General features: G+C 42.6%; 1 protein-coding gene across 2 annotated transcripts in view; it reads right to left on the bottom strand.

Annotated features, from left to right (window-relative positions):
* ODAD2 (outer dynein arm docking complex subunit 2) overlaps positions 1-23,999 on the bottom strand; it is a 145,311-nt gene that overhangs the window by 4,800 nt on the left and 116,512 nt on the right. For both annotated transcript variants that reach the window (XM_083188911.1, XM_083188912.1), the window contains one exon: positions 12,616-12,837. In XM_083188911.1, the coding sequence (XP_083045037.1) occupies positions 12,616-12,837 (222 nt within the window). The remainder of the gene's footprint in view (positions 1-12,615; positions 12,838-23,999) is intronic.

Genomic DNA, 23,999 nt, shown 5'->3' with positions numbered 1-23,999 from the left:
GCTTTTACGGTATACAAGAACAAGTCTTAAGTAGCACTTTATCTTTTATTTTATAGCTGTCAAATTAAATATACATTTGCTATTTAGCAGAGCCCCAGCCTTGTACTGTACATAAAGCTGAACAATTGCAAGACGTTGCTCTGAGTATTTCTGTGGTTTATGGAAAGAGCCAAGTCGGAAGGAAAAGACATTCTCTGAATTTTCTTGAAGCAAGATAAATACAGAAAAGAAATACAGATGAAAGATGAAGTTGCTGACCGTGGACAGTGCCAGATTCCTCTTTTCTGGCTCGCTGCGTTACTGGCAGACATAGTCAGTAGCAATCTTTTCCATTAAATTGAGCTACACATATATATTTAGGTCTATTTGTTTATACATTGCATTTTACCCAAGTTTAAAACTTTTTTTTATTCAATTTTTTTTTTTATATATCATAATGATTCAGCCTCCAAAAATAGCGGCTACCTCTGACTTGAAATGCTTCATTTGCTCATGGAAGGGCTTCAAGGGGCTGTCATTGTTGAGTCGTTCAAGAAAACAGGCTAAGCAGTACAAGCTCCTTTTTATAAGGCTAAAGAGATGCTTGACATCTGCCAAGAGAAGCCCTCATGCCAACCGCATAGCAAGGTATCCAAACGATACTAAATTAGATGTCTTTCTATGTACACAGTTAGGCAAAGATAAGCTAGTCTCCCCCGCTGGAGTTTTTCCCCCAGATGAGATCAGACAGACTATAATGTAGGACTTGTTGTGTATTCCAACCGTCAAGTCATTTGATAGTTTTACTCTAGTTTTTGAAAAATTAACTCCAGTCAGAGGTCTAACTCACAGAGATTCTAAACCTTCCTGACCTCTCCAAAAAAAAAAAAAGACTTGAAAAACAAATTTTCCTCATTTGGTGGCTTTATATAATAAACTGCTGTTACTTGTAGACACCTTTGGACTAAACTGGACTACAACAACAGTGTTCTTAGAACCATCAGTTTGCTATTCCCTTCAGGATTTGGGGAAGTGTTAGCACCTGACATACCATTAAACACAGTTTAAATTACGAGTAAGAGTTTTCACCATACAGTAGCCTCTTCCTAGTATAAACAAAGTCTGCAAAAGAATGATGGTGTCTAATGAGTTCGCTTGTCTTTGTGAACTTTCCTCACAGTGAGATGATTGATGCTCTTGCAGCCTGGTGCAGAAAAAGTGGGATTAAGATGTTTTTCTGGAGATGATGGATTAACTAGTGAGCTTGTTCCTGGCGGTATACAGACCAACTAATTAATAGCGAGTGACAGGCATCACCTTAATTTATACTACTTTCACCACTGCACTGCTGGCACGTCATCTGCTCTAGTAATAATAAAATTGCAGCTAGTTATTAATTGGGTGTAATTGCTAGAAGACAAGACAAAAAAAATCTTTCGGATTCATGGTTCCGTGAGCACTTTGCCTGTTGATGCTGCAGCATCTGCTAAATGGTGCATTGTACATCAGTACAGTTACACTGAATAGACCTTTTATGATATGTAATGAAGCCATCCTTTTTATTTCATTAGATCTTACTTCCAATAAAAACAAATATTAACATTAAAGAACAAGCAAATAATATATGTATGACAAGGAAATAAGGGAGCACTGAATAAAAGTATGAAGGGACCTTTTATGAGAAGAATGAGCTGGTTGTAGATGTAGACATGTTTAAGCAGAGCCATACAAGCCCTCTAAATGAAAGGAATATGGAGCTTTAGAACCCTGTGACGTTTTTAAATCTATTGCTTTACTTATTAAGAATAATTCATGGTTTCCCCTGTAATAGCCCCATCACATCTATGACTCCTTTATGGCATTATTGGCCTCCGAGGGTTCATCTCAGCTGCATCCCAGGACTCTTTGGCTAGGCAAAACTAAAGCTGCTATGTTACCTAAAAAAATCTTAGCAATATATGCAAAAGGTTGTCTTTAATTTTATGTATATTCTGAATACAGTGCCAGATTAAGGCCCACATGGGCCTGGAGCTGAAGTTAATGAAGAGTCTATTGTGTGCTACCACAGGGGGTGCGGCCATCATGATGGGACGTGGCTACTATTTTTTGGGTTTGGTTTGCACACGGGGTGTGATCTGTGCCATGTGATCCACCATAGAGAATAGCTACCACAACATACAACCTCAATTTCTCTGCCTTCTTTGCTTATGTTTTGCAACACCATGCAATTTTATTCAATAAAGTTTTTATATAAATTACAGATATCTCAGTAACATAATTTCCCACAATAAACCTTATGCCACATTGTAGTGTCCCAATGCACCTTATGCCACATTGAAGTGTCCCAATACACATTTTGCCAGATTGTAATGTCCCTGATACACCTTATTCCACATTGTAGTGTCCCTGATACACCTTATACTACATTTTAATTTCCTTGAGACACCTTATTCTACATTGTAGTGCTCCTGATACATATTATGTTACATTGTAATGCCCCTGATACACATTATGCCAACAAACACAGCTGTTGGAGAACTGCATGTCACAACAGTTCTGCAGAGCATCAGCTGGAATGCCACAATGTGGCACTCATATCAGCCACTAACAGATGAGAGTGTATGGAAAAAAGGGGTGGTGGAGGTGTTGAGTTTAAAAACTTGCCCAAGTATGTGATCCTGGTGGTACCATACAGCTCGTATTTACTTTCAGTCTACTAAAAGATCTAGCCATCCCCGCAGTGAGCCTGCCGATGTTACTTCTCTGCACTGTAACAGAGAAGCAAGCAGTACTACCGAGAACATTCATCATTAGGGAATAAGCGAGGAGCAAAAAGGAAAGAGATTGCTTCAGAGTTCAGGAGAGGCGACAGGGATTAGAGAATCTCCTCGCCGAAATTAATATGGCAACATTAGGCAACTATTGGTCCACCTTGTTTGTCAGTGGTGGCTATTGGGGTTCACCCTGCCAGCACAGAACCATCTTCTCTGCTAAGGGCCCTGACAGTAATAACTGATTAGGGGTGGAGGCATCTGGGAGCTGGCAAAGTAAGGCTTAAGCTGGGAGTAGACAACTGAGCTAAGGTGCAGCAACTTGTTCACAATAGAAAGTGCACTGACACTGCCAGATCTTATAGGATGCAGTAAGTCCAGCCACCTAGTGAATCTTGCACAGAGGACATGCTATTTTATCTATTATATATTAACAGATATTTATATAGCGCACACATATTCCGCAGACCTTTACAGAGAATAGTTGAATATTAACATAATTCCCTGCCCCAGTGGAGCTTACAATCTATATCCACTACCACATGTACACATGCACATATTCAGGGGGTTATTCTGGTTGACTCACCGCTACATCAGTCAGTCAGATCCGTGCAGGCTTCAGCGTTTAAAAGATAGAAAAAAGTAAATATAAAATTTTTATTAACCCCTTCCTGACAGAGCCAGTTTTTGCGTTCCTGACAGAGCCCTTTTTTTCAAATCTGACATGTCTCACTTAAGTGGGGATAACTTTTTTTTGCTTTTACTTATCCCAGTGATTTTGAGATTGTTTTTTCGTGACACATTGTACTTCAAATTAGTGGTAAATTTGGGTCGATACAGTCTGTGTTTTTTTGTGAAAAATACCAAAATATCGTGAAAAAATGGAAAATTTAGCGATTTGCAAAATGTTAAATTTTCTGCTTGTGAGACAAATAATCTTACCACTCAAAATAGTGAATAACTAACATAGACCATATGTCTACTTTATGTTGACATCATTATTTCAACTTCCTTTTAATTTTTTGGGACACTAGGAGGCTTACAATATGAATAGCAAATTCTCAAATTTTCAAGAAAATTTCAAACACTGATTTTTTTAGGGACCAGTTCAGTTCTGATGTGACTTTGAGGGACTTGTATGTGAGACACCCCCATAAATGATGCCATTTCAAAAACTGCACCCCTCACAGTATTCAAAACAGCATTTTGGAAGTTTGTTAACCCTTTAGGTGTTTCACAGGAATTAAAACAAAGTGTAGGTGAAATTTCAAAATTTCTTTTTTTTTGCAGATTTGCAATTTTAATACATTTTTCTAAGGAACACAGTACATTTTACTAGAGAAATGTGACTGAAAATTGATTCCCCCAATTCTTTTGTTTTCATAAATATCCTATATGTGGCCCTAGTGTGCACGGTGACCAAACCACAGGCTTCATAATAGAAGGAGCACCTACTTGATTTTGGAGCCTCCTTTTTATGAGATTATTTTTTAGGCACCATGTAGGTTTCTAGGCACCATAAGATGCTAAAAGTTAGGAACCCCCCCACAAGTGACCCCATTTTGCAAACTACACCCCTCAGGGAATTCATCTAGGGGTATAGTGTACATTTCAAACCCCCAGGGGTTTCACCAATTGTGGTACAACTGGGCAGTGAAAATGAAAAATTATTTTTTTTACACAAAAATACAGTTCTGGCTCCAAATTTGTCATTTTCAGAAGGTATGAAGGAGACAAAGCACCCCAAAATCTGTGCCCCAATTTCTCCCGAGTACGGCAATGCCTCACATGTGACCAAAAAATACCAGTTGGGTGCATGGCAGGACTCAGAAGGGAAGGAGTGATTTTTGGATTTTGCAGCTCAGATTCTGGTGGAATTTTGGTGGGTGCTATGTCGCATTAGCAAGACCCCCAAAGCATCAATACAGTGGAACCCCCCCACAAGTGACCCCATTTTGCAAAGTACACCCCTCAGGGAATTCATCTAGGGGTATAGTGTACATTTCCAACCCCCAGGGGTTTCACCAATTTTGATACAAGTGGGCAGTGAAAATGAAAAATTACATTTTTTTACACAAAAATGCAGTTCTGGCTCAAAATTTTTCATTTTCAGAAGGTATGAAGGAGAAAAAGCACCCCAAAATCTGTGCCCCAATTTCTCCCGAGTACGGCAATGCCTCACATGTGACCAAAAAATACCAGTTGGGTGCATGGCAGGACTCAGAAGGGAAGGAGTGATTTTTGGATTTTGCGGCACAGATTCTGGTGGAATGAATGGTGGGTGCTATGTTGCACCAATACAGTGGAACCCCCCCACAAGTCACCCCATTTTGCAAAGTACACCCCTCAGGGAATTCATCTAGGGGTATAGTGTACATTTCAAACCCCCAGGGGTTTCACCAATTTTGATACAAGTGGGCAGTGAAAATGAAAAATTACATTTTTTTACACAAAAATGCAGTTCTGGCTCAAAATTTTTCATTTTCAGAAGGTATGAAGGAGAAAAAGCACCCCAAAATATGTGCCCCAATTTCTCCCGAGTACGGAAATGCCTCACATGTGACCAAAAAATACCAGTTGGGTGCATGGCAGGACTCAGAACGGAAGGAGTGATTTTTGGATTTTGCGGCTCAGATTCTGGTGGAATTTTGGTGGGTGCTATGTCGCATTAGCAAGACCCCCCAAGCACCAATACAGTGGAACCCCCCCACAAGTCACCCCATTTTGAAAACTACACCCCTCAGGGAATTCATCTAGGGGTATAGTGTACATTTCAAACCCCCAGGGGTTTCACCAATTTTGATACAAGTGGGCAGTGAAAATGAAAAATTACATTTTTTACACAAAAATGCAGTTCTGGCTCGAAATTTTTCATTTTCAGAAGGTATGAAGGAGAAAAAGCACCCCAAAATCTGTGCCCCAATTTCTCCCGAGTACGGCAATGCCTCACATGTGACCAAAAAATACCAGTTGGGTGCATGGCAGGACTCAGAACGGAAGGAGTGATTTTTGGATTTTGCAGCTCAGATTCTGGTGGAATTTTGGTGGGTGCTATGTCGCATTAGCAAGACCCCCCAAGCACCAATACAGTGGAACCCCCCCACAAGTCACCCCATTTTGAAAACTACACCCCTCAGGGAATTCATCTAGGGGTATAGTGTACATTTCAAACCCCCAGGGGTTTCACCAATTTTGATACAAGTGGGCAGTGAAAATGAAAAATTACATTTTTTTACACAAAAATGCAGTTCTGGCTCAAAATTTTTCATTTTCAGAAGGTATGAAGGAGAAAAAGCACCCCAAAATCTGTGCCCCAATTTCTCCCGAGTACGGAAATGCCTCACATGTGACCAAAAAATACCAGTTGGGTGCATGGCAGGACTCAGAACGGAAGGAGTGATTTTTGGATTTTGCAGCACAGATTTTGGTGGAATGAATGGTGGGTGCTATGTTGCACCAATACAGTGGAACCCCCCCACAAGTCACCCCATTTTGCAAAGTACACCCCTCAGGGAATTCATCTAGGGGTATAGTGTACATTTCAAACCCCCAGGGGTTTCACCAATTTTGATACAAGTGGGCAGTGAAAATGAAAAATTACATTTTTTTACACAAAAATGCAGTTCTGGCTCAAAATTTTTCATTTTCAGAAGGTATGAAGGAGAAAAAGCACCCCAAAATCTGTGCCCCAATTTCTCCCGAGTACGGCAATGCCTCACATGTGACCAAAAAATACCAGTTGGGTGCATGGCAGGACTCAGAAGGGAAGGAGTGATTTTTGGATTTTGCAGCTCAGATTCTGGTGGAATTTTGGTGGGTGCTATGTCGCATTAGCAAGACCCCCCAAGCACCAATACAGTGGAACCCCCCCACAAGTGACCCCATTTTGCAAACTACACCCCTCAGGGAATTCATCTAGGGGTATAGTGTACATTTCAAACCCCCAGGGGTTTCACCAATTTTGATACAAGTGGGCAGTGAACATGAAAAATTACATTTTTTACACAAAAATGCAGTTCTGGCTCAAAATTTTTCATTTTCAGAAGGTATGAAGGAGAAAAAGCACCCCAAAATCTGTGCCCCAATTTCTCCCGAGTACGGCAATGCCTCACATGTGACCAAAAAATACCAGTTGGGTGCATGGCAGGACTCAAAAGGGAAGGAGTGATTTTTGGATTTTGCAGCTCAGATTCTGGTGGAATTTTGGTGGGTGCTATGTCGCATTAGCAAGACCCCCCAAGCACCAATACAGTGGAACCCCCCCACAAGTGACCCCATTTTGCAAACTACACCCCTCAGGGAATTCATCTAGGGGTATAGTGTACATTTAAAACCCCCAGGGGTTTCACCAATTTTGATACAAGTGGGCAGTGAAAATGAAAAATTACATTTTTTACACAAAAATGCAGTTCTGGCTCAAAATTTTTCATTTTCAGAAGGTATGAAGGAGAAAAAGCACCCCAAAATCTGTGCCCCAATTTCTCCCGAGTACGGCAATGCCTCACATGTGACCAAAAAATACCAGTTGGGTGCATGGCAGGACTCAGAAGGGAAGGAGTGATTTTTGGATTTTGCAGCACAGATTCTGGTGGAATGAATGGTGGGTGCTATGTTGCACCAATACAGTGGAACCCCCCCACAAGTCACCCCATTTTGCAAACTACACCCCTCAGGGAATTCATCTAGGGGTATAGTGTACATTTCAAACCCCCAGGGGTTTCACCAATTTTGATACAAGTGGGCAGTGAAAATGAAAAATTACATTTTTTTACACAAAAATGCAGTTCTGGCTCAAAATTTTTCATTTTCAGAAGGAATGAAGGAGACAAAGCACCCCAAAATCTGTGCCCCAATTTCTCCCGAGTACGGCAATGCCTCATGTGTGACCAAAAAGTGGCAGGACTCAGAAGGGAAGGAGTGATATTTGGATTTTGCAGCACAAATTCTGGTGGAATGATGGTGGGTGCTATGTCGCATTAGCAAGACCCCCAAAGCACCAATACAGTGGAACCCCCCCACAAGTGACCCCATTTTGCAAACTACACCCCTCAGGGAATTCATCTAGGGGTATAGTGTACATTTCAAACCCCCAGGGGTTTCACCAATTTTGATAAAACTGGGCAGTGAACATGAAAAATTACATTTTTTTACACAAAAATGCAGTTCTGGCTCAAAATTTTTCATTTTCACAAGGAATGAAGGAGACAAAGCACCCCAAAATCTGTGCCCCAATTTCTCCCGAGTACGGCAATGCCTCACATGTGACCAAAAAATACCAGTTGGGTGCATGGCAGGACTCAGAAGGGAAGGAGTGATTTTTGGATTTTGCGGCTCAGATTCTGGTGGAATGAATGGTGGGTGCTATGTGGCATTAGCAAGACCCCCGAAGCACGGTGAAATTATGAACCTAATATTCCATAGATGTGTGGTATATTTTAAAACACTCCTTTATACATAGGCCGGGTTTGTCGGGGCAAGTGTCACACTGGAAAATAGTTTGCTTTCTTATTCCCTTTTTATAGCAAACTTTGCACCTTTTTTGTGTCCTGCCCTTTTTTCCAGTGGAGGGGATTTCATCAGGAAAATGCTGCCCTGGTACAATACGGGGGCCAGTACTAGAAGTACTGGGGCCCTCTGCCTGCTGGTTCCCAAATATTAGGCCCTTTATGACTTCCTCTTGAAAGTGCATAAATGTCCCCCTCTGGCCGGTAGAACGGAATAGCACGTAAGAGTTATACAGTGCCATCTGGATGATATACACGGCCACCTTCTTGTACCAGATTTTTGTTTTCCGCAGGGCACTGTACGGCTTCAGTACCTGATCTGAAAGATCCACTCCGCCCATGTACCTATTGTAATCCAGGATACAATTAGGTTTTGAGGTGTGGGTACTGGTACCTCGTACAGGGACGGAGGTGGTACTGTCTCCGTGAATTGTTGTCAGTATAAGGACATCCCTCTTGTCCTTATATTTGACCAACAACATATTTTCGTTGCATATTCCCCTGCTTTCACCCCTTCTCATTACTTGGGCAATGTGCGTTTTTGGGAGGCCTCTTTGGTTCTTGCGCACAGTACCGCAAGCTGCTGTACCTCTTGAACCAAGGGCCTTAAACAGGGGGATGCTAGTGTAAAAGTTATCCACATAGAGGTGATAACCTTTATCCAGGAAGGGGTGCACTAAATCCCAGACAATTTTCCCACTAACACCTACGAGGGAGGGGGGGCATTCTGGCGGTTGAATTCTTGAATCCTTCCCTTCATAAACCCTAAACCTGAGGTGCTTTCACACAGTTTATACATTTTTATGCCATACCTTGCCCTCTTACTGGGAAGGTACTGGCGGAATTTAACCCTTCCTTTAAAATGTATAAGGGACTCGTCGATACAAATAAATTTTTCAGGGATGTACACCTCTTCAAATTTGGCACTGAAATGATCAATGACCGGCCTGACTTTGAATAGCCGGTCAAAGGTGGGATCATCTCTGGGTGGGCACTGTGCATTATCGGTGTAATGTATAAATTTAAGAATTGTCTCAAATCGAGTCCGGGGCATGGCCATACGGTAAAATGGAGTACTGTACAGAACATCTGTACTCCAATATTGCCTAATTTCTGGCTTTTTTACTATGCCCATATGAAACACCAGACCCCAAAACGTCATCATCTCTACTGCATCTACAGGGGTCCACCTAGCAAATGATGACGTGGGGTTTTGAGCAATAAACTGCTGGGCATATAAATTAGTTTGGTCCACCATTAAATTTATAAAATCATCAGAGAAAAATAATTTGAAAAAGTCAATTTCTCTGAGACCTGTGGAATCAAATTGGATTCCTGGCATGGCCAAAAACTCAGGAACCTGGGGCTCAAAATTGTCTGGTGGTGGGGTCCATACTAGATCAATTATTGGGGGGGGAATCTCAGCTGATCTACGGGGGCGTCTTTGAGGGGGTCCCTCATCACCAGAGGAGGAAGAGGAGCTTAAGACGAATCCTTCAAATTCCCCGCTTCCCTCACTGGCTGTGTCAGAGTCAGAGGCAAGCATGGCATATGCCTCCTCCACTGAATACATTCTCCTGGATGACTGGGAGGACATTTGGGAGGACATTTGGGAGGACATTTGGGATGCCATTTTTATTTTTGTGTTACTGGTAGTGAAATGTTTCAACACGTGTATAGTGTAGGGGGGGGTACAAACTTTATTTCAATCCGGGGGGTATGTAGTGTGTAGTGTGTATGTGGTGCAGAAAAAAAAAATACTTTATACCAATAAAAAAAAATAAAAAATGAAGGGGTTAAAAATACAAAATTGAAGGGGTTAAAAAAAAAAAAAAAAGGTCCTGCGCCAAAAATTGAGCACAGATGTTGGTCAGTAACGTCTGTCACTGAACAGCGCTCAAAGGCAACAGGAATCTGATAAAAAAAAAATAAAAAATAGATCAACCCTGTGCCGAAAAAGCTGATCAGTGATGTACGTCACTGATCGGCGCACAGTGGCCACAGGACACCCACAAAATCAGTGTGTGTAAAAAAAAAATTAAAAAAAGTCCCCACAGCACTCACAAAAAAAAAAAAAGGTTATCAGTGATGCGACACTGATTACCAGTGAGGGACAGCAGGTGCACAACCTTTGGTGCAACTGACAGTGCAACTGGCAGCAACTGACAGGTATATATATAAAAAAAAAACCTCTGCGCCCCCAAAAAGTTGCTGATCAGCACAGATATACTGATCAGCACAAAAGGGGGGGTAGCAGACACAAAATATACACTCTCTATCACTCTCTGTCACTATCTCTCTCTATCTCTCTATCTCTCACTATCTCTCACTATCTATCACTCTAGGACACTGCAGCAGCAGCACTGACAGTTATATGTATAAAAAAAAACTGCACCCCCAAAAAGGGGGGGTAGCAGACACAAAATATACACTCTCTATCACTCTCTGTCACTATCTCTCTCTATCTCTCTATCTCTCACTATCTATCACTATCTATCACTCTATGACACTGCAGCAGCAGCACTGACAGTTATATATATAAAATAAAACCCCTGCACCCCCAAAAAGGGGGGGTAGCAGACACAAATCTCTCTATCTCTCTACCTCTCACTATCTATCACTATCTATCACTATCTATCACTGTATGACACTGCAGCAGCAGCACTGACAGTTATTTATATATAGAAAACCCCTGCACCCCCAAAAAGGGGGGGTAGCAGACACAAAATATAGCTCTCTCTGTCACTATCTCTCTATCTCTCTCTATCTCTCTCTATCTCTCTCTCTATCTCTCTATCTCTCTATCACACTGCAGCAGCAGCAGGAAGTCTCAGGAAGTCAGATCCAGGAAGCGTCCAGCACGCTACAAGCAGTGATAAGGTGATCAGGTAAGGTATTTGCAAGGATCAGGTAAGTATTAGCAAGGATCAGGTCGGTATTCACGGCAGGCAGGCACGGTGACCGTTCTGCACGCTATTCCAGACCGGAATGGCGTCTGCAGCGCAGTCACCGTCAGTTTAAATGTCGCGCCTTGGCTGTGATTGGTCCGTGGGTCCCACGGACCAATCACAGCCTTGGGGGCAGGTGGGGTGAGGGTGGGGTGAGGTGTCATCGTCACCGATGACCCCCTCATGCCCCCTGACGCCCGGCGGTGATTGACACCTGTGTTACCGAGCGTCCGATTCGCTGGTAACACAGGAAAACGCTGTGAATGGCTGTTCACACTGAACAGCCAATCACAGCGATCGCCGACGGGGGGGCGGCATCGCAGCCCCCCCTGGGCATGCAGGGACATGTCTGCTGTCAGGGACAGCAGACATCGTCCCTCTGTCACTGCGTCTCGAGACGCAGTGACAGTTTAAACTCATGACGTACATTTATGCCATGTGTCGGGAAGTACCTCCCGGCCATGACGTAAATGTACGTCAAATGTCGGGAAGGGGTTAAACACCCCCCCCCCCAAAAAAAAAACCCTCACGGCTATAACGGCCCTGGGCTCGAAGAGCCGGTCCTGGTTTTAAAAATTCACAGTTTAAACCATGTAGGGATTCCCCAGAATTTCTAAAACCAGCACCAGGCATAAGGGCCGGTCCTGTTGCCAAAATACGGGGGACAAAATGAATATGAAAACCAGCATCGGGCCCAACCAGGCAGCAGGGTAATGCCACAGCCGGGGGACACATACTATATAAGGTCCCCTGGCCAAAGCATTTACCCCATGACCGGTCAGCCCTGCGGGGACCCTGGGGGGAGTTTTACGTAAGCTCCCCTATTCATTTTGTTCCCATATTTTTTAACTCGTGAATTTCTAAAATCAGGACCGGCTCTTTGAGCCCGGGGCTGGTAATTGTGGGGCGGGGGCACTGCACCTCAGGTTTTTTTATATAATTTATTTAATTTTTCTATTTTTTACATAGTGATCTGACTGAACCATGCAGGCTTCTGCCAAATGAGGAGTATTTTCCAGCCATATTTTTGGGTCAATTACCGGCCATATTTTACATTCGGCCAGTTAGTAAAGTTAAAATCATCATTTGAATAATGGTGACTCATATTCGTATTCTATTGATGGCATATGCGTTCATATTCTTGAATAGGAATATGAATATGCCTGGAATACGAACACGTATATCGGCAATAGCAAATGTCTATTCGTAGCCATTTCTGCTTAGTACATTCCCCCCTTAGTGACATAGATATAATTTATACCAACCTACAGGCTGCCATCTGGGACATAGCAGAATGCCTTTGTTTATCATACAGCCATCATACCTTCAATATTGAGTGAGAGAAGCAAAAATAACGACCATAGAAACAATGCTATGTAGGTTATCCGCTGAGTATAGTGTACAGTAACTTACCTTCACAACACCATTCTCGTGCATTGTGATGCAGTTGTTCGCATCCTCTGAGAGCTGGAACAACGCCTGAGCTGTAGCACGATGAACAGCAGGGTCATTGGATCTCAGGTATCGCACCAGAGGGGCCACAGCGTTGGCTTCTCCAAACGCCACCCGGTTATTCCCCCACCTGCAGCAGCGTGAAATAGCTTCAGCCAAGTGGCGCCTTAATTTTTCATCTGTCTGCAGAGAGAAAAGCAGAGAGTTTGGGTTATTTTCCTGTGCATAGCTTGAAAACATACAGGTCATGTTTTACATTTTTCATTTAAAGTTATCATTTTGTTAATAGGTCTCTTGATGGTTGGGATAATGCTTAAAAAATATGGAGAAGTTTACAGACTGTGGTAAAGAAAGTATGTACATTATTGGCTTTCCATGACCAAGAAAAAAAACGATTGTCAAGTCTTAGGTGCCATCAAAATCTTATGAGAGAAATGTTATCTTAGGTTTTATTACCGTTTACAGCGAGTTGTCTTTTCACACAGGGAGAGAGGCACTGACTTGTTAAAATTTTTAGCAGCCAAGTGTCATGGGAGTGATAGCAGTCAGAGAGAGAGAGAGAGAGAGAGAGAGAGAGAGAGAGAGAGAGAGAGAGAGAGAGGGGGGATCAAAAGGTGTTATGCAAATTCGAAAGCCTATCGATTATTGTATAAATGTGCATGCGATCGAGTTGTATCGTGCATGAACGAAGACAAAGAGCATAAAATGACAGCGATGAATCTATTTGCAATGCCCCCGCAGTTTGACTGACAGAAGCCGGCATTTGGGGATAGTAACAGCCATTTTCTGGGAGTGTTAAAAAAAATGCAGGTGTGCCCAGGGGTTTTCTGGTAGGGTCTGTGAAGTTAATAAATGATCAGCCTGTCTCTGTCGCAGAATTATGAAAGTAGAGTAACGCCTACTTGGCACAGACTAGGAAAATCATTTGATGGTAAGTTGCGTATTTATTTGCAGATCAGCGAGCCAGTCACTTGTAGACTTGCATAGGGTGGGATTTTACTTTATCTGGGTGGTGGATAACTGATCGCAGTCCTCTGAAAATTTGCACAGTAGTGATCAGGTCTGAATAAGGCCCAGAAATGTTGAGAAAACATCTATGAAATATTCATGGTAACTACAGTATACAGAAGTGAAACAGAAGGACAGAAAACAACAGCAACTCAACAGCAAAGTGAGCTCACTTCATACTCACAACATAATACTCTTGTGGGTGTGGCCTAATCACAGGAGGCGTGGTCACCTCCTGTGATTAGGCCACGCCCCTGAAATGTTTAAATTGGGTGAAAAAAACACTCTAAAATCAAAGTGTTATTGCATACCCCTATGCACCTCAGCAGCAGCAGCAGCAGCAGCAGCACACACCTACAGCATGTGCTGTGCTGACAGCAGGCTCAGCATGAACTCTCATGCTGTCAGTGAGATGCTCATGCTGAGCCTGCTGTCAGCACAGCACATGCTGTAGGTGTGTGCTGCTGCTGCCCAGGAGGGACAGAGAGGGGGGGCCGGACCGGGGCCCCCGTCGGGCTCCTTCAGCAAGCCCGGGTCCGGGTAATTAGTACCAGCCCCACTGCTCCTGGCTGCTTAATCTGGATATTCAGCCGTAATATCACCATTTTTACATCTGCTAAAACTTTGAATATCACTGTTAATGCTTGTATTTGCACTGTCAGTTTTGAAAATGCCCAGCTGTACCTCTAATGATTTCACCTCTCCTGCTCTTCCATGATAGTAGGTGTCCCCCAACATTTTATTCTTGGTCCTCTTTATCTCTAGCTCTACACGTCCTCTCTGGGTGAGCTTGTTTGCTCACTCGACTTCCACTATCACATCTATGCTGATAATACTGAAATCTACTGCTCCTTTTCTGATCTCTCTCCCTCTATCCTCACTCAGGGGTAGATATATTAAGCTCAGTGAAGTGATAGTGTCTGGTTTTTATCACCGTCCAATCAGCTCCTACCTGTCATGTTTCAAACCAAGCCTGTAACTTCACAGGTAGGAGCTGATTGGCCGGTGATAAAAATCAGAAAGTTTATCACTTCACTGAGCTTAATAAATCTACCCCTCATTTCTCAAACTGTCTCTCTGCTGTCTACTCTTGAATGACCCAGCGCTTTTTTAGACTTCAAATATCAAAGACTAAGCTGACCTCCTCCCACCCTCCTGCATAAAACCCGACCATCTCTCATCCTAACCTGTTTATGCCCACTTCTTTCCCTTCTGTGTCACCCCTGTCTGTCTAACCCTCCCCTTTAGAATGTGAGCTCTCACAAGCAGGGCCCTCTCCCCTCAAGTGCCTTTCTTAAAATATATAAACCTCTGCCACCCTGATGATTGCTTCAGTGTCCTGTCCCCTGATGCATCTATCCATATTTACCATGTACTTGTCCTAAATTGTCTTGTACTGTAATTCATTATCTGTTTTTGCTCATTTGTGTATTGTTAGATGCTGCAGAACCTTTGCAGGGCCATATAAATAAAGGATAATAATAACAACGATACATTGATGATCCGGTCCGGGCAGGCACAGCGACATCTGTTTCATGTGACATTTGGGGTCAAAGGGGACAGCTGTGATGGGCCCCAACAATCTGAGAGTTCCCAAAACATGGCTGCAGGGGAGGTGATGTACTCCCCCCCCCCCCCCGGACAGGCACACCCCGACCCTGTCCGATGTCCAGGGTTGGGTCCGATTCCGGTACTCTGTAGTCATAATCATGTGGGTATGATGAAAGCACCTACTGGTCTATAAAACAATCTCTGACCCCATTGAAATTATTGCTCTACTGATATTTGAAGAGTGTAAACCAATCTTTCTATCTATCTATCTATCTATCTTTATATAGCAATTACCGTCCATGTTTTAAGGATATCCTTGCATGAGTCCAGATGGTTAAATCAAATTGATTGAGGTACTAATGAAGTCACCTGTGCTCAAGTATGGATATCCTTAAAACCTGGACTGTATTTACGGACTGCATTAATGGCTATTTATTCCCTTCCTTTGACATACATTCATGGATATTTATGCCCTTCATTTGATATATATGGTTAACAGCAGCTAATCGCAAATTATAGGAAGGTAATCTTTTAAAAAACTTCGGATGAGATTACATGTTATGTGAGGATTCTACAGAATGGGATCATTCAGTATATACAGTATGTAACCGCTATATATTCTTATCAAACAAAACACCAAGCTTGAGCCTTGCTTGTCTGACAGCTGTGGTGGTATATTATCATTTGGCTAAGAAGATTGCTTCGCTCTGTCACCTTGCATTTGATATGGGGTCATCTGACAATTCTGTTTTGTGCAATATATTATATATAGTTTTTTTATCTGAACTTAGATTAAAAACGTGGTTTACATATAATATGCAGACATCACCAAATGTCTGCAATATATTCTTCTTCCTGTATTCCTATAGCGTTATCAAGCTTAGAGCAATGTTCTACAACATAGATCAAACAAGCCATGGCTATATTTGTCATTCCTGCTATTATGTAATGTCTTCTTTGACTGCCTCTGGGTACGAGCTGATTTGCCAAAACTCTGCGCCGCATTAATGGAAAATGATTTAGTGCATGGGATGAGACAATAAACAAGATTTGTAAGGCATCAGCAGTTTAGGAAGAGCCATTCTGTTTCTGCTTAAAGAAGATGTCTACTCAAATAGATTTTTAGCATTAAGCCACAGTTACCCAATTGTCAGAATAGCAGAGGCCTGATATCCGGGCATTCTCTATTGACTCCATTCTCATGTTTCCACAGCACATGATCAACAGACACAGAAATCCCTTACATGAAGGCATCCCCAAATTTGTCAGAGAAGCTGATGATGACAGGAGGCCAGTGCTGCACATATTTCATTTAAAAGGATTTTGTGATATATGGAAACAAGTTGTAATAACTGTGGCAGTAGGGAGGTGAAAGAGAAACAGTCAAATTAGCAAAGCTAATTTATGGAAAAACTAGAACAACAATGCACAAGAGCCTGTTACCATGACGATGGAATACCTCATTTCAAAAGGTGTACTTTGATATAGGATGACAACCTGCTTGACAGCTTTTGCATACAAAATTAGCTGGAAACAGTGGTGTATTTATGGTACTTCTTTACTTTCACGGCGCCACTAGAAATCACGGGCATCGCGGCCATTGAATGCACTAAAAATCGGGTGCGACGCGACCGACGCGATGCCCGCGATTTCCCATAGGGAACAATGTTAAATTTCTCAATTGACCCGATTTTACTGTTCAATGCCTCAATTGACACGATTTTTCCATAGGAAACAATGTTAAATGGCCCACAGAGGCCAAATAGGCACCCTCAAGTGTGAAATGGCCCCCACAATTGTTAACGCCACCCCACGATCAACGTCAACCCGAAGCGTGGCGAGCGCAGCGGTACGCGTCCTCCGACCTTTTCATACCCCCACTATCCACGTCGGCGTGGAGTTGAGAATAGAATAGTGTGGCGAGCGCAGCGAGCCACCGAGCCCGAAGCGTGGCAAGCGCAGCGAGCCCCGCGAGGGGACACGGATACCTTCACAGGTAAACGCGTCCCTTCGCGGGCTTCACAGGTATCCTCGTCCCCTCGCGGGGCTCGCTGTGCTCGCCACGCTTCGGGCTCGGTGGCTCGCTGCGCTCGCCACACTATTCTATTCTCAACTCCACGCCGACGTGGATAGTGGGGGTATGAAAAGGTCGTAGGACGCGTACCGCCGCCCCTCGCGGGCTCGCTGCGCTCGCCACACTTCGGGTTCACGTTGATCGTGGGGTGGCGTTAACAATTGTCAGGGCCATTTCACACTTCAGGGTGTCTATTTGGCCTCTTTGGGCCATTTAACATTGATTCCTATGGAAAAATCGTGTCAATTGAGGCATTGAACAGAAAAATCGGGTCAATTGAGAAATTTAACATTGGTCCCTATGGGAAATCGCGGGCATCGCGTCGGTCGCGTCGCACCCGATTTTTAGTGCATTCATGGGCCGCGATGTCCGCGATATCCTATCTGTCCTAATCTAGTGGCGCCGTGAAAGTAAAGAAGTACCGTATTTATAATGGGTGCAATGTCCACAGTGCACACAGGCCCAACTCCCAGGCGGGCACACACTGCACCCACACCGCACCTGCCTGGAGGAGGGTGCACACAGGCCTCCTCTCTTGAAGCACCCCTGCCTAGAAAAAGTCAACAATTATTATTTTTTGTTTGTCAGACCATAGTGCCTATACACTCCGACATCCGAGGAGCCAGAACCGGTACAAATTCGGAAGGAGGCGTGTTCATGGGTAAAGGAGGCGTGGTTATGCCCCCTTTACTATACTTAAAACCCCAATAAAATCTGCCTCTATACTCCTTAACCACACATCATCGCTTGGGTTCTACCAGTGGACCTTCTCACCCTCCCATGTGAATGGGAGTTCACTTGATCTAGTTTTCTCTCAACGGTGTAATATTTCTGATTTCTCTAACTCTCTGTTTTCCCTCTATGATCACCACCTGCTCTCTTTTAACTTATCTCTATTTGCCTCCCCATCTCTACCTCCTAATGTTGCCATCATTAAGCTTAACATTGATGCTAATGAACCATCTCCCTATCCTCCCTGATTGACTCCTGAACAAGCCACTTCAATATACAATTTTTCCCTTACTTCTGCTCTTAATTCTGTCACTCCACCAAACACTATTCACCCTTTCAGATCAACACGTCAACCCTGGCACACCAGATATTTGCAATAATGCTCACATACTGCTGAGTGACAGTGGAGAAACTCATACTCTAATGCAGACTTTCTCCACTTCAAACTTATGCTCTCATCCTTCAGTACTGCCCTTTACCTCGATAAACATACTTCAAGAACTTAATCTCCTCCTAGTCTAAACCCCCCTCTTTATTGTCAACTCACTTCTCTGCCCACCCTACCCCCTTTCTTACTCTCTGCTCTTGACACTTACTTCACATTAAATATTTACTCCATTTGTCAGGACCTCGCATTCCATCAAAGCATCTGTAATCAGCAACCTCCTCTCCCTTATCGCAATCCCCATACCTCCTACCTACTCTGACATCTTTCTCTCCTATATCTGGTGAGGAAATCATGGCCCACATCTGTTCTTCTCACCCCTCCACCTCACCACTTGACCCTATCCCATTCAGCTTCCTCCGCTACCTCTCTCCTTCTGCCTGTTCCCAAATTGCCCACCTCCTCACTCCCTCTCATCGGGCACTGTCCCTTCTGCCTTGAAGAATGCACTTGTCTCCCCTATTCTTAAAAAAGCTTCCCTTGATCCTAACACCCTTTCCAGCTGCCGAACCATCTCACTCCTGTCTTTTGCCTCTAAACTGCTTGAGTGTATTGTCCACTTTACTGACTCCCTTTCCTTCCATTCATTGCTTTGTCTATTCCAGTATGGCTTTCGTCTTCTCCACTTCACTGAAACTGCCCTAAATAAAGACGAAAGTCTGCAACTACCTCCTTTTGCTAATCTGAAGGTCACTACTCTCAGCTTATGCTCAGTGATCACTCTGCTGCTTTTGCACTGTGGACCACCCTCTCCTTCTGCAAATCATTCACTCCATTGGTCTGTGTGATACTGCCCTCTCCTGGCTATCTTCCTACCTATCCAACCATTCCTTCTCTGTCTCCTCTTGTGACTTCACCTCCACCCCCACTTCCACTGGTCACACTCTATACATCTTCTTTGGGTAAGATCATTAGCTCCTTTGACTTACAATATCATCTCCATGCTCATGATCTACCTTTCATCCCTTGATCTTTCATCTGCTCTCCTCACTTGTATCTATTAATTGCAATTCCCTTGTGGATTTGCATAGGGTGGGTTTTCTCTCTGTCTGGGCAATGGCTAACTATTCGCAATCATCTGCAACTTTGCAGATAAGCGTTCAGGTCTGAATCAGGCCCATTGTCTGGAGTTTGCTCTGTGTTTGTAAACACACTTATTAGTACATTTCTGTGTTTTATTATTTTTTATTGAAAGTACTTGTGGGTAGGTTCGATGGTATATTGATTTTTATTTAAGGATTCAAAGGTGTTTTGCAGTTCAAACCGTGATTTTAATTGCGTGTTTGCCTTTAGTTTGCCTTGAGATTGAAAGAAAAGTCTAAACATACCCAAGAATACAATCTCAAGCAAACACGATCTTTAGAACTTTGAAAATTAACCACTAGGCGTTTTAAACAGAAAATCACATGGTTTATTTTCTTGGGATCTCAATAGGCCCAATAAATGTTTGAAGAAATTTTGAAGAGAAAATCTCATTTAAATGAGGACAGTCAAACCTTATGTCCTTGACAAAGGACTATGAGCTGAAACGCGTTGGTCAGCAAAACTACAGCACCCACAAGGCACTTCAAGTCTCCTCCCCAGTGAGTTGAGCGCGCTGACGCAAGCAGTGATGTGCTCAGCGATGCCAGGTTTGGAGAGGGAGGTTAAGGGCTCGACACTTAGAAGGGTTAGGCTGTGGGTTGTAAGGGATAGATTCAGGCTGCGGGGTAAAAAGGTTAGGGTTAGGCACCAGAGGTGAGGGTAAAGTTGGGTAAACATACAATATACTCCATGAATGATATTTTTAATGATTTCCCTTGAACTCCCCAAAACTCCAGTATATCTTTTGTGAAAAACTGAAAGATTTCTCAAACGATATCTTCAAAAATATCTTCAGTGGCCACATTCAGCCCTGTCACCTGGTGAATAGACGCATGTGCACAGCATCTATTCAGAGGGTGACGGGGGGACTCCCATCTGACCCCCTGCCGTGGGACACTGCTGGCCCCGGGCAGGATGCAGGAACATCCCCAAAAACTTGGACGTTCCTGCAGAAAGTGGGACAGTTGAGAGGTATGGATGCCTAGGGGGACTGTGGAATGTACAGTAAACCCTCCAGTGACATTTTTGGTCACTGTTCAGTATACAATATGTATTTATCTAGGAGTTTATACAGCTCTGTCTAATATTTATATATTTAGTTTTTGTCTCCGCTTCACTAAAGACATGTAGTATGATACCAGCAGCGTTTTAGATGCCAAGTGTATGCTTAGGTTTATTTGTGGGGTGGATGGTTAGTCACACAAGATTAGATGGTTCATAGGTTCGTTATTTGTGAGATATGTAGGCCCCCTTGTTGCCCTTACTTTGATAAATCACAGTATTAGGGGCTACTGGGGTGTGCTACCACTGGACACGGTTTATCAATGACCAAGAAAAAAGAGAAAGAAGATTTGTCACTATGTGGTGCACCAAATAGAAGGGGGTACTCCTAAAATGTAACTTTTATTAGTTAATATACTTTAAAATGCGAAATATAAAAACACACGTACCTACTGTACATGAATGAAACAAATAAAATACATAAATTGATAAAATGCTGATGTGGGTGTTTCAATGCATTGATTTTTTTGTATTGAATATTGCAGTTACTAGCGTCTCAATATAGATGTATCAATAGTGATAATTCTGTGCTTTACAGCCGGGTCACAGATACATATAATAAAGTGTGGGAAAAACCTTTTACTTGTGTCAAGCTGCCTACTTGTTGATATCTTCAAACTCAGCCTAATGTTTGTATTGGCTTCAACAAGTGAATTGTATCTTATATTCTGCTAAATTGATCCAATGTTGTATGTCACCAAATAAGTAACAATTACTGTAACAGATAGGAGCTCTATTAGGCACAATATAAGCAGTTTGTTCTAGACATGGGAGATGAGTGAAATTTCTTTAAAGTCACATACAGGAGTCAGGTATAAACCACCTTTAAATATATATATTTTAGCTCTCACCAGTAAAGCCTGATTTTATATTAACTAATAAAAGTTACATTTTAGGAGTACCCCCCTTCTATTTAGTGCATCACACAGTGACAAATCTTCTTCATTCTCTTTTATGCTTAGGTTCATACAGCTTGGCAACTTGGCACTTCCTGGTATTTGAAACTCATTTGTTATTTCCGCTTCCTCCAGTGGAATGCATGTACGTATGCGCACTCCTCCCATCTGGCGGTGTCTGGCTCTTGTGCCTTCCCCTTTGAGGGGTCCAATGGCCACTCCACAGAAAACACAGTTTGCTAACACATTCATGTGTGAGGTGGAACGCAACCTCTTTTTTAATGATCTGCAAACCACTAACAACATTTTAAGATACCATAGATACATAGATGACCTGTAGATTTTTTGGGGGGGAAGCGAATGAATTAGAAGAATTGATCTCAACACAATCAACTCCAAGGGCCCCATTAAATTCACAATGTCCTTCAGTCAAAAATAAATTTGCTCTCTAGAGATGTTCCCATAAGCACCAGCCTTTTCACGCAATCCAAAGATCGAAGCACGATCTTGAGACATGAAAGTTTCTACCCGAGACCAGTCAAGAGGTTACCATATTCGCAATACCTACAGTTATGTAGAATAACAAGTGATGAAAAGGAAAGGTTGAAACAGCTTGAAATTATGACACAAAAATTCGTAGAGAGGATATCCTCGCCAGAACAAGCTAAACAAAAAGTGCTTAGACGCATCCGGGAAGAGATCCTACAAGAGACAGTGGGCAAAAACCAAAATGATATATTCCCTTGGGTAAATCAATACAGCCTGAACAGTAGAGCCATAGCTAAAAATGCTAAAAATTATTAGTCTATTATTACCACAGACCTGGAGCTAAAATTGTTACAAAAAAGTAAATTCATGCCTAATTACACAAGGGAACGCAACATAAAATACCGTAGTAATCGTAGTAAAAATTGACATAACGTCTTTTAATAAACCGGTAAAAAAAAATGTAACCAGGAAAAATGGATGCTGCAGTTGCCTAAGTTGCACATCGTGCAACTACATGGCAACTGGTAATGACATTGCTCATCCCCATACCAACAAGAGGTATAAGATTAATAGGCCTCTAACGTGCAGAATTAAGTATGTGATATACGTAATTATATGCCCGTGCAGGCTATATTACGTTGGTAAAACAGATTGCCAATTCAAAGTCAGGATGACACAACATCGGGCAGCAATCAGATCAGCATTAGAGTGGGGTAGGAGATCAGCCCGTAGCAAAATATTTTTTGTCATTTAAACACGGGTTAGCAACCCTCAAATACAAAATCCTTGATCATGTGCCATGGTCCATTAGGCGAGGTGGCCATTCAAAAAAATTGCTACAACTAGAATCACGGTGGATACACTGGCTGGACACCGTACGCCCTAAAGGTCTAAATGAGTCTTTAGGTCTTATCAATTTTGTATAAGCAGATCTATAAGCAAAAATTACACTTAAGTATAATATTATAGCACTTTAATAACAGGATATTAATGTTTCTAATGCTAGAGCAAAAAGCCATTTGAAAAAGGAAACAATATATATTATATATATCATAAGCCACAAGTGTCAGTGTTTTTAAATGAAAAGTCACATTTGTCTACATTTGAACTTTTTAATAATTTGCGCTATAGATTCACAGAAGTCTGAAAACAAACAATTTACATAAAGTCCAGATTGATTTATCTTAAATAATCACAAGTTGTCATATTATGTAATTTTGTTTTACAACTGTATTTGCATGAGTAGAGTTTGAAGTATTGATGTTGGTTACCATGGCAACCAACCCCGTCGCGGCCAGTGTTGCTATGGAGATGCTCCCAGTGGACCGCTGCATGACTTCCGCCGGATGTGACGTCTGTGCCTGGAAGTAGGTAGTCCAGAACGGGGATGCGCTCCAGACACAGCAGGAGGGGAAGCCGGCTGATTGGTAAGTGTATATATATTTTCACAATGTGCCCACTGTCACTTATCCTGATGAAGGGGACTAGATATTAAATACACGCTTGATTCACTGCATCTATCAGCCTCTGAGTGCTGCCTTTATTTTGTGCTATATATATATATATATATATATATATATATATATATACATAGATAGATAGCAGACTATTAAAAGGGTCCAATAGTCCCTATGCTAACACCCCCGGCCTATCACTTGGGTAGATATTCCATAATCGAGAGCAAGGTTACTCTGCCCTGGAAACCCTTATTTCAGGAAATCCCAGGTGCTGCTAATTTCACCTGGGATTCTGCTACTGCTACCAAAACCTGGTCTGGATCCTCCACATTATTTTTATGTGCAGGAATGCTGACTCTGCCACACTCCTCCCCCCTTATCTTCAAACCCCCCCCCCCTGGAAGCTACACAACTGCTTCTACCTTACTAGGCTGAGATTTAACCTGACATCTGCACACATTGTACCCCAAATACTTGGCCTCAATCATACCAATGGCACATTTCTCAGGGATGGCGGAAAAACCGGTGTTGCTGTAGAGACTGTAAAA

This window comes from Crinia signifera, chromosome 5 (assembly GCF_055691185.1).
Source record: "Crinia signifera chromosome 5, ASM5569118v1, whole genome shotgun sequence".
Classification (NCBI taxonomy): Eukaryota; Metazoa; Chordata; class Amphibia; order Anura; family Myobatrachidae; genus Crinia; species Crinia signifera.
Note: the sequence above shows the minus strand (reverse complement) of the source record. Positions and strands in the feature narration are given on the sequence as shown.